The sequence below is a fragment of the Candoia aspera genome, chromosome 12, assembly GCF_035149785.1.
Source record: "Candoia aspera isolate rCanAsp1 chromosome 12, rCanAsp1.hap2, whole genome shotgun sequence".
Classification (NCBI taxonomy): domain Eukaryota; kingdom Metazoa; phylum Chordata; class Lepidosauria; order Squamata; family Boidae; genus Candoia; species Candoia aspera.
In genome coordinates this window covers 20,817,930-20,833,443 of record NC_086164.1, presented here as the reverse complement: position 1 = coordinate 20,833,443, position 15,514 = coordinate 20,817,930, and the positions used below count along the sequence as shown (strand labels likewise).

General features: G+C 52.9%; 1 protein-coding gene and 1 long non-coding RNA gene across 3 annotated transcripts in view; both read right to left on the bottom strand.

Annotated features, from left to right (window-relative positions):
* On the bottom strand, nt 1-7,705 carry LOC134504528 (uncharacterized). Its single transcript, XR_010068652.1, has 2 exons — nt 6,684-7,705; nt 1-128 (listed from the first exon to the last, which is right to left on the bottom strand). It is a non-coding gene; the product is annotated as an uncharacterized LOC134504528 (long non-coding RNA).
* Nucleotides 7,706-9,265: 1,560 nt separating this feature from the next.
* Nucleotides 9,266-15,514, bottom strand: part of LOC134504307 (rho GTPase-activating protein 20-like) — a 62,538-nt gene continuing 56,289 nt past the window's right edge. For both annotated transcript variants that reach the window (XM_063313453.1, XM_063313454.1), the window contains exons 11-15: nt 15,094-15,255; nt 13,651-13,760; nt 12,697-12,886; nt 11,940-12,054; nt 9,266-10,967 (exon numbers count right to left, since the gene is read on the bottom strand). In XM_063313453.1, coding sequence (XP_063169523.1) covers nt 9,286-10,967; nt 11,940-12,054; nt 12,697-12,886; nt 13,651-13,760; nt 15,094-15,255 — 2,259 coding nt within the window. In that variant the 3' untranslated portion in view covers nt 9,266-9,285. The remainder of the gene's footprint in view (nt 10,968-11,939; nt 12,055-12,696; nt 12,887-13,650; nt 13,761-15,093; nt 15,256-15,514) is intronic.

The following is a 15,514-nucleotide window of genomic DNA, read 5'->3' as shown; positions in this document are numbered from 1 at the left end:
TTTTGACAAATAAAACCACATTTCTTTTATTTAAATATTTACAACATTAGCTTAGAAATGTCATGAAAGAAAGATGGCCTCTTTAAGGAGTTTATGTGCAAGAGACATGGCTGTGGATGGTTTGTGACCTGTTTTCCCATCTGTCATGCGCTGCCTACCTCTGAATAACGTTCAGACACTGGGTTGCGAAGCAGGCTCTGGTTTATTTCAGGATAGGTACAACGTTGTTAGAAAAAAGCTGAGAGTGACAGGAGCGCGCCGGTGCGGGGTTTAAATACCCCGCGCCGGTCAGCGCCCCCTCGCTCTCGATCACGTCACCCCCCTTTGTCCCATGTGTTGCCCTGCCATTGGTTGAGGGTTTCCAGGATCGCCCATCCTCCGGTTTTCAATCTTCTGCTGATTGCTTTCAGCTGGGCGATCCCCGTTGCAATTGCCGCTGATGGCTTGGGTGGCTCCGTGATCCGTTTATCTATTGTCTATTAGCCGTTAGTCGTTGTGGGTTGATGGCTACTTAACTTGTCCCCCTTCACCTATTTCCTTGTCATTGTCATGAGTGCCATTGCGCTGATGACTTTAGCTCAACGGCACTCATGACATACTGCCCCCTTTCCGAATAGTGTTCTCCCCCGGGTTTCTGGGTTTTCCCCTTAGAGCTGTCAAAACGCCACATTTTTTTTTTTTTTTTTTTTTTTTTTTTTTTCAAAAGTTCCCGCCGGAGTAGTTGTCGCCCCTCCCTTTGCTCTTCCCTCTACCACGTGCCTTCCCAGGGTGTGTCCATGGTGCGCATGCTCGGGTTCTGACCTGGCGTGCGCATGCTCCAACCACACCCTGTTTGTTTGGCTCAGTTCGGCGAGGCGAGAGGCGTGGCTGGTCGGGTGCTGCTCAGCTCCAGGTAGGGCCCTTTTTTGCTTATTTGGAGTGCGTCGCCTTTGTTGTGTCTCCTGGGCGTTGCCCCCAGGTTGCCCTGTTGACTTGCTTGCCACTCCCCCGCGGCCAGGGGGCGGGGGGAGGGTGCTGGCGATCGTTTGTCCCCACCCCGTGGGCCCGGGGCGGGGGGAGTGAGTCCCGGGGGGAGGAAGGTCCACCCAAGTCGCGGGCTTGGGGGGGGCCCTTTCCCTTGGGGCACGGGAGGCGGGGGGAGGCCTGCGGGGGGGGGGGTTGGTTTTGCTGACCTTGATTGCGGTTTGTCGGGGTATGCCCGGTGAAATGCTCTGGTCAGGTCAGGCGCGTTAACGTTGTGCGCCGCCACCCATTCCGGGTGGGGGAAATGTTTCCACCTGACCAGATAGTGTAGAGTTCCTCGTTGCTTACGGGAGTCGAGGATGTCCCTGATCTCGAAGTGGTGTTGCCCGTCGATCATTAGCGGTGCGGGCTGTGGCATGCTTGGGTGCCATCGGGAGGAGGTCGCCGGTTTTAGGAGGCTGGTATGGAACACCGGGTGGAGTCTCCGGAGGTTGTGTGGCAGGTCCAGCCGTATTGCTACCGGGTTCACTATTTGCGTGACTCGGAACGGCCCGATGTACTTAGGCCCCAGTTTTTTCGAGGGTTGGGTTGACTTTAGGAACTTGGTGGAGAGATAGGCCATATCCCCCGCCTGGAACGTCGGTTGTTGTCGCCGGTGCTTGTCGGCCTGCTCTTTGTAAGCAGCCTGTGCCTCCTTCAGCGCCGCCGTGATTACTGGCCATGCTTCCGCGATCTTCCGTCCCCAGTCGCTGGCGTCCACCTGGGGTTCCGGGGGTTGAGGTAGCTCCGGTATGGGGACGAAGTCGCGCCCCGAGACTACTTCGAACGGGGTTTTTCCCGTGCTCGTGTGGACGGCGTTGTTGTATGCGACTTCGGCGAACGGGAGCAGTTCAGCCCAGTCGTCCTGGTGGTAGTTCGTATAGGATCGTATAAATTGCTCTAAGGTGGCATTAAGAACCTCAGTGGCTCCGTCCGTCTGCGGATGCCAAGCCGTAGACAGGGCCTGTTGGGTCCCCGTCAGCTTCAAGAAGGCCCGCCAGAATTTGGAGGTGAACTGTGTGCCCCTGTCGGTCACCACACGTGCGGGACATCCGTGTAGCCTGTACACGTGGATGAGGAAGAGTTTGGCTAGTTGTTGTGAGGATGGGACTGACGTGCAGGGGATGAAGTGGGCCTGCTTTGAGAAGTAGTCCTTCACCACCCAAATGGCCGTTTTCTTCTGGCTGGGTGGGAGGTCCACTATAAAATCCATAGAGATTTCCTCCCATGGGCGGGAGGGTTCTGCCACCCGTTGCAATAGCCCCGCGGGTTTGCCTGGTGCCCGTTTGGCCCTAGCGCACGTTGGGCAGGACGCCACGTAGGTTTTTACGTCTCGCCTGAGCGCGGGCCACCAGAATTGCCGCCGTGTTAGGTGTAGGGTCTTGAGGAACCCAAAGTGTCCCGCTTGCTTGGCGTCGTGTGACCTATGCAAGATCGCCTGGCGTTGCGAGTCCGGGACGTAGATTCTGCCTTCCCCCCATGCTAGGTCTTGCGCCATCGTTACCTTGTCGGGGTTTGCCAGGAACCAGGGGTCGGTTTTGAGGGCGGCGGCGAGGTCCGTGCGCATTCCCCCTGGTAGTTGCGGTTGCCTTCTTTCCGTCGCCGGTTGTCCCGCCGTCGGCTGCGCCGTAGCGTCGAGCTGCCTCCGTGCGCCGCTTCGGGTGGTCACGGCCATCCCCAGTTGCGAGGCGGATAGGACCGTCCCAATGGTGTCTGGGGCGGGCTCTTCGTCTTGGGGCAGCCGGGAGAGGGCGTCGGCCAGGAAGTTCTTCTTGCCCGGCATGAACTTCAACTGGAAATCAAAGCGGCTGAAGAATTGTGCCCATCGGACCTGTTTTGGGCTAAGGCGTCTAGGCGTTCGTAGGGCCTCGAGGTTCCGGTGGTCCGTCCAGACCTCGAATGGTTGGGTGGCTCCCTCGAGTAGGTGACGCCATGTTTCTAGTGCCGATTTCACCGCAAAGGCTTCTTTCTCCCAGACGTGCCATCGCCTCTCTGTCTCGGAGAACTTCCTTGACAGGTAGGCGCATGGTTTCAGGAGCCCCGTGGAGTCTTTTTGTAGGAGGATGGCTCCCAGGGAGAAGTCTGAGGCGTCGGCTTGGACCACGAACGGCCGTTCTGGGTCCGGGTGCGCGAGGATTGGCTCCGTCGTGAACAGCGCTTTCAGCTTGTCGAATGCGGTCTGGCACGCGGGAGTCCAATTCAGCACTGTGCCTGGGTTCTTGGCGCGTCTGGTGTCCCCCACCCCTTTGGTTTTGAGGAGGTCCGTTAAGGGGAGGGCTATCTCAGCGAACCCCCGGGCGAAGGACCTGTAGAAATTCGCGAATCCCAGGAAGCTCTGTAGTTGCCGTCTGTTGCGGGGCCGCTCCCAGTTTAGTACCGCTTCGACTTTTGCGGGGTCCATTTCGATGCCGTCCCCGGAGATTCGATACCCCAAATAGTCTAGGCGGTCTTTGTGAAACTCGCACTTTGTGGGCTTTGCATAGAGCTGCGCCCTTCTGAGCTTGTCGAGGACTTGCCTGACTAAGGTTACGTGTTCCTCGTATGTTTTTGTGTAAATAAGGACGTCGTCGATGTAGACCAGGACCCCTTTAAACAGATGTTCATGCAGTACCTCATTGATGAGCTGCATGAACACCCCAGGGGCCCCCGCGAGTCCGAAGGGCAGTACCTTGTACTGGAAAGCGCCTAGGGGGCAGTTGAACGCCGTCTTCCATTCGTCCCCCTCCCTGATTCGGATGCGATAGTACGCCTCGCGCAGGTCCAATTTGGAAAAGACTTTGCCCGTGGACAGGTGGGCGAGCATGTCCTTCACCAGGGGTAAGGGGTATTTGTTGGACAGGGAAGCCGCGTTTAGGCCCCGGTAGTCGGTACAGAGCCGTAGGGTCCCGTCTTTCTTCTCCCGGAATAAGACGGGGGCTCCGACCGGTGAGCATGCTGGCTCTATAAATCCCCTGTCTAGGTTTTTATCGATGAACTCCCGGAGGGTTGCCATCTCCTTCGGGGTCATCGAATAGATCTTTGGTCTAGGTAGGGGGACGTCGGGCAGTAGGTCGATTCGGCAATCCGTCTTGCGGTGGGGGGGTAGTTGGTCTGCCTCTGCTTCTCCGAAGACCTCGGAGAAGTCGGCGTATTGTTCCGGTAGGTCTGCAGTGGTAGCGGCGTTGTCTTGTGTGGTCGCCTCCGCTCGTCCTACCGTGGGGTTGCTTTTGCCAGCTGGTACTGGTGCTCGATACTCGCCGTCGCCGAATGTGAAGGTGCGGGTCGCCCAGTTGATCCGCGGGTTGTTTTTCGCGAGCCATGGCATCCCCAGGACTGCAATGGGCCGTCCGATGGGCGTGACTACGAACGACGTGCGCTCGGTGTGAGTGCCCATTTGCAGGGTGACCGGCTCGGTTTGTAGCGTGGCTGGTTTCCCCCCCGCTGTGGAGCCGTCCAGCTGGTGGAATGCTAGCGGCGTGGGGAGGGGGAAGCAGCGGAGTTCGAGTTTGGCGACTAGGTCGGGGTGGATAAGGTTTTTTGAGCACCCCGAGTCCACTAGTGCCGCGGCCGTGGTGGCTCCGTTGCCGGCAGAGAGTTGAATTGCTGCCAATATTACGGAGCTTTTGTCGTTTCGTTGAGGTGGTTCGCGTTGCTGTCCCGCCGCCTGCCTCGCCACGCGTTTCAGGGCAAGCGGGGAGCATTTCCCGCCGGCTGGTCGGGGTCGGTATTGTCCTCTTCTCCCCAGTAAGCGTCCCAGCCATCTTCCGGTGTCGCTGTGGCCACGGTCATTCGGCGGTGAGGGGGCGGCCCCGGGTTGGGTGGTTTGGGGCTAATTTTCGGGGCGGGCTTGGGCGCGCTGGTCGGCAGTCGGTTGGCGAAGCAGTCCGCCGTCTTGTGCCCTAATTTGCCGCACCTCCCGCAGGGCTCCCGGTTGAACTTCATTTTTGGGTATATGGGGCCGGCCATCCCCCCGTGTGGTGCGGGTACCTTTTTCCCGACGTAGTTTGTGTCTTCCGTGGTTGTCATAAGGAAGGTGCGGTGCGCGTGTTCGGCTTTCCCCGCGAGGTGGATCCACCCGTGTAACGTTTCTGGGTCGTCGCGGTAGAGGGCCCATTGGAGAACGTCGCGGTTGAGCCCCTTTTTGAAGATTTCTAGCAGGGTGGTCTCAGACCAGTCGCAGACCTTTCCCGCGAGGGCTTTGAACTCCAGGGCGTAGTCAGGGACCGTGCGTGTGCCCTGTTTAAGTCTCTGGAGTGCGCTTTTCGCCCGTACTTTAGCTAGGGGGTCTTCGAAATAGTTTTTCATCTCGTTGATGAAAGCAGGGAAGGTGGCGAGGGCGGGGGAGCTGGACTCGTACAGTTGGACGTACCAGTCCGCCGCCCTGTCTTGGAGTTTGATCGCCACGGCGGCGATCTTGTCGGCCTCGGAGTCATAGGAGTGTCCGTGCCTCCCCATGAACTCCCTAGCGTTGGTCACAAAAAACGAGAGTTTTGTGGGGGTCCCATCGAAGAAGATGGGGAAGTCCTTTGGGGCCCGGGCGTTTTGTGCGGCCCCGCCTCTCGCTTCTCGGGGTGTGGTGTCGGCCGCCTGTGCCGTCTGCTGGCCCTCCGCTGGCCCGTGTGGGTTCGATGCTTCGCTCGGGGTGTGGGCTTGTGCGGGGACGTCGTTGGGTGGCGCGGGGGGCATAAGCGCCTGGAGCATGGTCCGGAGTTCCGTCAGCTGAGCCCGCATGGCCGCGAGTTCAGCTCGTGCCTCCTCGTCCACAGCCCGCGCCGCCGCTGGGGCCGGTTCCGTTGGCGCGTCCTCGGGGGTGGGTTGCCGGCGGGGTTCATCGTCCCTCTGCCGCGGGTCCGCTTCCTCCGCCGTCTGATGGGTGTCTCCGTCGTCCTCCTCCGTGTCGAGCGCCGTGGGGCTGTCGCTCCACGCCCGTTGCTGGGGTGCGATGTGGGGCGCGGGGTCCTCCGCTGGTTTCGGAAGTCGTGCTGCTCCCTCCCGCGGTCGGGTTGCCTCCGTCGCCATCTCCCCTTGGGGTTGGAGCTGAGGCTCGGGTCGGGTTGGGTGGGCGTCCATGGCTCCGGGAGTCCGCGGTGCCTCTGGCCTCGGTCGGTCCTCCTCTGCCTCTTGCCGCGCGGCTCGCCCTCCTTGCCCGCGCCGTTCCGGCCTCATCTTGCTGGTCTTCTCGCCGTCTACTCCTCCCGCGGCTCGTTGTCGTCCGGTGGGGCTCGGCGAGGCTGAGTTTATGACTCTCAGCTTTATGTCATGCGCTGCCTACCTCTGAATAACGTTCAGACACTGGGTTGCGAAGCAGGCTCTGGTTTATTTCAGGATAGGTACAACGTTGTTAGAAAAAAGCTGAGAGTGACAGGAGCGCGCCGGTGCGGGGTTTAAATACCCCGCGCCGGTCAGCGCCCCCTCGCTCTCGATCACGTCACCCCCCTTTGTCCCATGTGTTGCCCTGCCATTGGTTGAGGGTTTCCAGGATCGCCCATCCTCCGGTTTTCAATCTTCTGCTGATTGCTTTCAGCTGGGCGATCCCCGTTGCAATTGCCGCTGATGGCTTGGGTGGCTCCGTGATCCGTTTATCTATTGTCTATTAGCCGTTAGTCGTTGTGGGTTGATGGCTACTTAACTTGTCCCCCTTCACCTATTTCCTTGTCATTGTCATGAGTGCCATTGCGCTGATGACTTTAGCTCAACGGCACTCATGACACCATCCAACCAACTTAGAAAGGAATCAGATGAATAAAACGAGACTGGTAGGGATAATTTGTTTTTCTTCCAGTTTAAAACAAATAGAAGAAATGGAACAGGTTTTAACCAGCTTTTAAGAAAAGAGAAGTTCTTCATATAGCCTAAATTGCTAACCTCAGGGATATTCACAAGAGGTCAAACAAGTCAAGGTGGCAGCTGAGCCTCCATGATCAAAGCCCTGACCTTGTTTTACATGTGTTGCATATGTGACACACATAAAAAGGAGGTGAGGCTTTGACTGTGCGATTGCAGCTGCCATCTTGACTCTTTCTGGACACCCCTGGCTGGTTTGCGATGGAAGATACTTAAGATTAGTCCACAACTTTCCTATTAGGGGCAAATAAAAGTGCCTTTAAAATTAAAAAGACAAAATGAGGATTTTGCCATGGTCCAGCTACCTTTGCTACATATCCCATCACTATTTGTGTGTGTGTGTGCGTGTTTGTACCAAGCTCAAGTCCTGCTGCCTGCATTGACGCTGCCTTGGATTTCTCTTGGCACAGGACAGAAATGGTTTGTTCCTGCTTGATAGATAGATAGATACATACATACATATTTTTTTTAAAAATTTCAGCCTTTAATAATTCCTGTGCAAATCTTACTCCAAAACCTTCCCTCCTTTCTCTGTTTCTGCATCCTCTGCTTTCACTCTCTTGCTTAGTCTACTAACTTGACAGCTTTTTCCTTTTGCCCTGTGCTGCTTTTGCACCAGCCAGAGACATCTGTTCCTTTCCTCAGATCATGGTCACCTTTCTGTAAACGGGGCCCTCCAGACACCCCTCCCAGAATTCCTGCCTTTGGAGTTCCAGAGTTGTGGTCCCGATGCCTCTGGAGGGCACCTGACCGGGGAGGGCTGCTTGCAAATTAAGCTGGCAATAACCTGGGAATAGCAATGGGTGGAAGGAGAACTCTGAGGCATATACCAGTGTGACGTATCTGGCACTGCAGGAAATCAGAAGCGTCGCACCCCTTCTTTTCCTCCCCTTCGAGCAATGACCAACACGCATGGCCAAGGCATCTCTGCTGAATACAGTAGCTGAGTATGCCAAGGCATCTTGATGGACGGAGACAAGCACAGGGCTCAGATGAGGGGCATCTGACGCACTTATCCAATGAGTATCGTGAGAAATGTACTACCTGTTTAATAAGGAGCCAAATTTCCTAGGAAATAACGTAGAATAAGGGCAATTGAAGCATAAGCATTAATGCTGTTTGAAAGGACTGCAGACCTCATGAACTTTTGCTAATCTGGGATATCCTGGGACGGTTCAGCTGATCTTCGCTAAGTAGTAAACAGCCAATTGACCACATCAGTTCTAGTTGCCCAACAGACCTCTTACCTTGTCACTTACTCAGTCACTTCACTCCATTGTGTCCACAACAGTGGGTCAAAAAAGTCAAGATGGTGGCCACAACTGTGTGATGAAAGCCCACCTCGTTTTTACTTGCAGCGGGGCTTTGATTGCATAGCTGTGGCTGATACCTTGACTTTTTTGACCCCATCCTTCTAGCCATCATGCAAAACTAAAACATTCTCAGTTTTAACAGCGTAATAAAGACTTGCATCTTCTTCCTCATCATTGAAATAGAACAACCCAGAAATCTCAAAAATCCCACTGTGTCAACCGCTTTCCTTCTTCCATCACAAGGGCCGCAGGAGGAGTGAATGCGCCCTATAACGAAAGCTAGGAGCAACAATAGAGGATGGCGCAATTTCACATGATTCTTGAAGGGGTTGGGGAAATTTGGTGGCCCGGTCATCATGCAAGGCAGTGAAAATGCCATTCTTTGACATTATCTCTTAGATCTCCACTGCAAATGAAACAAGTGTTTCCTGACATGTTCCTTACCCCGGTGTGTTTGGGGTTATCAACACTTCTATTGCATCTTGAGTCAGCCTTTCTCCATCTCGGGCTCATGGCAGGTTTTACCAATGCTAGAAAACCAGACATAGGTCACCCACACCCATGCACACACACACACACACACACACAGAGAGAGAGGGACAAGGCTGAAATTTCAAGCACAGGCAGAGGAGGAAAGCATAAACTGGGAAGAAGAAATAGAATCGAGTTGCAGCTAAAAAGTTTGGATTTCCATGTGATGCATCGAAGAAACAAACTATTACCAACAATTCTGTGGCATTTTTCAATGTGCTTTCAAAAAAAGCAACACAAAACTATAAAAACCTTAAAAGGGTGAAGTTACTAATTATTGAGTTTGGTGTGACTTTTGAACCAAGCAAAACAAAAATTCCTTCCTTCCTCCCTTCCCATCTTTCCATGATGTAAAGCTGGAAAGTGTACAATCCCTTCAGCTAAAAGCAATACATTGGAAATCGTGCTAGACAAACACGGCCTCAGACAAGCAACGTTCCTGTTCTTTGTACTGGGCAGGAAAAAAACTAGTTTAGAAAAAGGTTCCTGCTAGTCAAGGGCCGCGGGCACGTGTGCTAACCGAGGCAGTGGGTGCAAGTCTCCCCAGGACGGTTCTTCCCATCACAGGAGGTCTCCACACTTCCACTGCCCCTGCCTCCTGCCAGGCGTGGTGCCCTCAAACAAATGTCTCCTCTGCAAACACCAAGGCGTTGCGTTCCTCGGCTGTGATGCCGGGGCAAGGCTGGCTTCGAAGCCACTCCACCCTGCTCCGGATCAGTTCCTTCTCCACCATTTCTGCCCCTGCTGGGACACAGTCTGTGGGGTGGTCCTGGCTGAAGTATTCCCGGACCGTGTGGCGAATGGAAGCCGGGAGGAAGAAGTGGAAAGCACCGTGGCTGTCCTCACTGGGGTCCCCTTCCAGATGGGCCGGCTCCCCTGGGGCTTCTGACAGAGGACCCCTTTGCAGAGCCTTCTGCTGCGATGGCTGTCCCACAGCTTCCTGGTGGCACCTCCTCGAAATGGAATGGAGCACCAAAGGAGTGTTTTGTCCATAAAACACTGTCTGGGGGATATGAACTCTTACAGTCTGTAGCCTCTTGGAAGGGCCTTCCCTGCTACTGCGTTTTCCATCAGGGTCGGTGCCCTTGTTGCTGGCAGTTACAATGGCTTCCTCTGGCACCACTGGCGAACCTCGTGGGCTTCTCTCTTTGGGGGCCATGTACACCGTTATCTTGGTGCGCTTCAAACTTCCTTGACTGTGAAGTCTAGCTTCAGCACACTTGACCTCTATGTGCTTCACAGATTTCTCCCTCTGGACGTACTGGTCCATGGGAGCAGAACCCTCAGGAATATGATGCTGGTGGTCAGGTTCTTCAGAACCGTGTCTGCCAAGAACCAGAGAGGGCGTCTCAGTGCATTGTGACTCCAGCTGGTCTTTGTCCAAGTTGTCCTCATTTAGCAGATTTCCAGTCATCCTAAAGGGCATGAAAACCTGCCCCTTGCCTCTGCTGCAGCTTTTCTCTTTGTCCTCCACTTGCCTATCAGTGCAAATGTCCATATGGCAAGAGCCTAGGGGCAAAGGAGAAGTAAAGGGCTTGTGCCATTCTTTCAAGGACTTCTTAGGCACTTTGGGGGACAAAGCATGGAGCCTGGCAGAAGTACCAAACATGAAGGGCAGGGTGGAGACATCCATGGGGCTTAAGGCAGAGGATTCAGAGCAGTAGGAGAATGCACTGTCTAAGGAGCTTAATGAGGAAGCTGAGGGAGAAGTGGTGGTAGAGGACAGGCTGGAGAAGCTAGACCGGTTGGACAAGCTTGTTTTCTGCATGCTGATCTTCTTTGCCATGTTGCTGCACAGAGGTCCTCTCCAGAAGCTGTGGGGTGCTCTGCTAAGACCAGGGCTCAAACCTTCATCAATAAGCTTCTGACTCTCCAGCTGCAACTGCTTGAGCCTGTGGATGTAATCGCCGTGGGTATGCATGATGGTGGCATCGCAACTGGATTGCCGGGCCACTGGCTCATGGTCCTGGGCAGGAAATTGAGAGCTCAGGCAAACACTAGGCTCCGAGGAGCATCGGTTCCTTGCAGGGCTGAAAGAACTGATGGAGCCAAGGGAGCAGAAGGAGCCTTCTTCTTCCAGGAGGTCATAACTGTCAGTACTTGCATTCTTCCTGGATTTATTCTGGTAGCAAGCAGTGATCTCACTGAACAGATCCCAGTCTTCTGGTTCCTCGCTGAGAATCAGCCCTTCAGATGGGCTGAACAGGCCATCGTCTCCTTCAAGCCCATAATGTTGTTTGGCTCTTTCCTGGTAAGGAGTTGCATATTCCATCTCATCTGAGGACTCATTGTGCCGAACTGTAGAGTAGAGGAACAATGTTAAGGAACTGAAGGTAGTGTATCCATGGAGCCTTTGTTCCTGAGTTCATACGCCTGCCAAAGGGTCCCCCCTCCCCCCCCTCGCCCCAATCATCTCTCTGATATTGTGTGGTGGGTTAGCAGAACTTAAAATTCTACTGAAATAAGTTGGAGAAATACATTTCTAAGAGTTATAGGTCAAAAAGTTGATTTTAAAAACAGTTTACACAGGTAGGATGGCAGGCGAATGTTTTCCCATGGCGTGACTGCACCCTGTTGAGAAGCAGGTATGAATTTACACATCGGGACGATGCAACCCTGCCATAATGCAGTTTTTTCCTTTTCAGTCCTTTTCCTCTCCTAGTCCCTGCAGAGTGATGATGAGATGGGGAAGTCTTACGAGTTTAGTTGTATGCTAATCTGATTTAATGAAACTTTTTTCTCAGATTAAGGCAGGTGTAAGGAATATATGCTTTACTGCTGGTTGGTTGATGCTTAGCAAGAATGATTTTCTGATTCATTTCTTGATGGATTTAGACTGCTGCTTATGGATATGCCTGATTTTAATTTTGAATACTATTTTTTAGGGTAGTCCATCTGCAGTTTCTATTCAAATAAAAAGCTTTGATGAGGGTATGAAATGAGGAAGAACCGGGTTCTGGGAATGTGAGATAGTTGACAGACGCTTGTTCAGTGTTGTCCCTGTGTACACATGTGTGTGTGCGTGTGTGGCAAAAGTCAAGATGGTAGCTGCGACCTCATGGCTGAAGCCCCACCCCCTTTCTACATGTACGGAACACGCAAGTCACCCCAAAAGAGGGTGTGGCTTCCATCATGCAGTTGTGGTCGCCTTCTTGAGTCTTTCATTCCCCCTGCGGTTGGCTCTGCTCTTGTTAATCTTGTTAAATGTGACCCACTTCTTTGCGTGCCTGGAAAAGATAAAATAAATTAATACCCCAGCAACAGTCTTACCTAATAAGTCATCCACACTTTGGGACTTCTTCTCTGGCCTTTGGAACAGGGAAGCAATGTCCCCTCCAAAAATTTCAGCGGAGTTTTCAATCAGGAATTGCACCAACATGGCCACCTACGAAAAGGAACAGTTCCAGGATCAGAATGGAAGAGACAGCTTTGGATGTGTAATCTGCAGCCACCGAAGAAGACAATGGCCTGGTTTGCATAACAGGCTAAGCCAGGATGTATGGTCAATTTTTGTCTATCTAACAATCCCTGTTCACGCAGGCTGAATGTGACATGGGAACCAAGACGTCATAACGTTAGAGTGACACCAGCCTCCCCCGAACTGGTGAGGTCCAGAAGCATTGAACTCCAACTCCCTTTACTTCCAGCCACCACATCTGATGGCCACGATGGTCAGAATGGTGGCATGTTCATAGCCAGTCTGCCTGGACTACAGACTGGGGAAGATGGATTTTCATCGTGCAACTTGCCCCTCTTGGACTGTGTGGCAAAGAGCCAAAGCACACTGTCAACCGGCTTCTCTGAAACAAGCAGAGGTTGTTTAAATGTGGAGCAGCCCTTCAACATCTTTGACCCCCCTTTTTCTGTCTGAAGCCCCAAACCCCTGCAAGGCTTGCACAGTGGGCTGTGGGTAGGGAGAGAAATATTAGGAGAAAGGGATTTGGGATGTCATTTGAGATCAAGTGACTCTTTTGAGAGCATGAAAAGCAGATCTGGGAGCAGATGAGATCACCCCCAGAGAGACTACCTTCTTCGTTGACTTGCTTTCCTCCTCCGGTCCGGTGGGACTGGGAAGCCACAACATGTTGGGGGCGATGCAGAGAGCCAGGTTGAAGGCGTTCATCTGATTCTCCAAGGCATTCTGCTCAATATTGTGCAAGACCCCAAAGAGGTGTTTGAGCAAAAGGAGGTTGGCTTCTGGGAGCTGCTTCACTAACCTGTCCAGAGAAAAGAGACCAAGACGAACCCTTTACAAATGATGTGTGCACAGTGTGCACACACCCAGACACAGACACTCCTCAAGCACACTGCTTGGGTGGGGGGAGTTGGGTAGGGATCTCCCCTGCCTGGAAGTCTTTAGCAGAAACTGGACAGCTGGGTGGGAATTCCAGGAATTGGATGCCGACAGGAGAACTTGGGCAAGGCTGCCCGGATACTTCTGCTTGTGGAGAGAAAAAGCCGCTGCTGAGCGGTCAGGCAGAGAGTTTCGGTGCGGGGACAGAGCTGGCCCTTCTCGTCTTTTGGGCACCGGATGCAGAGCAAGCCGGCCAGGCCTGCATGTGGTAATGGACCAAACCATCCCTTGAGCTATGGAAAAAGGGAAGCCTGAACCGAGGCCCAAACCCTGGGGAGGTGTTGTTGCCACGGTTCGTGGCTTCACAGGGGTGTGAAATCAACTCCAGCTCTTAGCAGCCCCAGCCAGCATCAGGTGGCGAGGAATGCTGAAGTCATTGTTCAACAGCATTTGCAGGATCACAGGTGGCCAAGGTGACATCCCTGAGCTCAGAGTGCACCGTACCCACGCGTGTTCTGAGTACCTCTATGCACATGATGCTCTGAGCATGGGACAGAGGCAACAACCCAGGTTCACACAGGCACCATCCCCCATAGTAGCTGATTTGGGCCAAGGTCACGGGTGAAGCCCAAGATGATCAGAGAAAGTAGTGCATCCGCAGGCCTGCAGGTCAGGATTGCCACCCACCTTTGGACCGCTTCGATCTTGTGGGCCCGGGTTTCCTTATCCATGGCTTCCATCCATAGATTGTGCATGTCTGAGGATAGAACACTGTCAGGTATATTTCGCAGAAAGTCCTAAATTTAAATATACATACGCAGAGTAATTTAGTCAGTCGTGCAATCGCCAAGTTAGTTTTGAGTTTTCTTTGAAAGCACTTGTTTGTTTTTAAAGGGACAGTTCAGAAAATGACAGATTGAGCCTCCAGGAATCAGCAGTTTTGCCACAGGATTCTGAGGTCACAATCTGAGGGCAGCAAAAATGGTCTGGAGGGTCACATGTAAATGATGGGTTGCCCTCCTCTGCCAATCCCCCATAGGGCAGCACATGGCATCACTCCCTCCCACAGGGGAGCAGAAACGGATTTTCTGAAGAATGGTACGGTCATGCCCCTAGTTGGTCTGCCCAGTCTTCTCCTGCTTCACCCTTCTCTGCTGAGAGAAGAGAAGCCTTAGCTGAGCCCATGCAAATGATTATTCCTCAGCCCTTGTGCCAGGTGGGCTGTGTCTCTCAAAATGGCGCGGGTTCCTGGAAGGCTGGAGGACAGGGCCCTTGGGCTGCATTGGACTTGGCGCATCCAAGCTGCCCTGAAATTCTTGCCCTTGGAGGGCTGCCTCTTCCCTTCAGGAGCACCATTGGGCTCACTCAACCTCTCCAAGGCCTCTTGTGTCCTTTTACCCTCCCAGCTTTCTGCCTCATTCATCTCAGGACCTGGTTTCCAGGAGCTGGCCTGAGAACAGCTGACATTTGGCACGTCGATGTCAGTACGTGGCTTTCCTTTTTTAAGCTATTTGCTCTAACGCCTCAGCCAAGCTCAGAGGGCTACAGCTGCAGGAGGCAGGCAAGCAGATGCACTGGACGCCCCGTGCAAAACGTTACTCTCCGTCTAGTTGCTAGAGGAGAAACTGTGCCCATTAGAGCTCAGAATCCTTTTTAAAAAAACATCTAAGAGGCTTTGAGCTATTTCACCTAGAGATTTGTTCTGTCCCCTGCAACTCCTCAGATGTTGCACCCACATGCAGAAGAGGTGCATCTTCGTTGTTTTTGGGATGCCTCTCAATCTGCTATCTTCACCTCAGCATTCCTGGGCTAATCTACCTTCCTAGTCATATAGAAATATTTCTAATGTTCTTTGAACTTCTTCCCCTATTTCCCCAGGCATGAGCATCCACATTTGCCTTAAAACATCTACTTTAATAAAAATCCAGCTTTTTAAATTATACATATTGGCCAACTGGATGGAAGTTAACTGCAACAAATTCAAAACTGCAGTGGCCATTGGCTAAGAGAATCATGGGAAGCAGTTCTCCATGGACCCTGAATTCTCAAATCACTCTTAACTGACTCATATAAGGAAATGCTCCTAATTCCTCAGATGTGTCCAACTCCTTAAGGCGTGGCCCAATTTACCGTAATGATTGCTGCTGCCACGAAGACAGATTCGCCGTCCACCTGGACATCATTGCCCGAGTTGAGCTTCTCTTTCAGCTCCTTGCAATTCTTGGCATTGGCCGAGCGCCTGAAGATGCCTCTTGTGGAAGGACCTTCATGGTACAGCAGATACAAAATGTCCTGCGGGCGGGGAAGGCAAAGATCATGCCATCAGTTAAAAATTATTACAAACATTCATTTGCATTTCACACAACAAATTAAGCTGTCACAATAAACCACTGTCACAAAATTCTAAGGTTTTATCAAAGAAATCCAGCTAATTAAAAAGAAAGAGTAGCCAAGAGCCAAATTTCATGTGATATTATTTGCTTCTTCCAGATTACCCGGGGCGGGGGGAGTAGAGTGGATGAGGCCCTTGGCAACCCCTCCCATTGCTCTG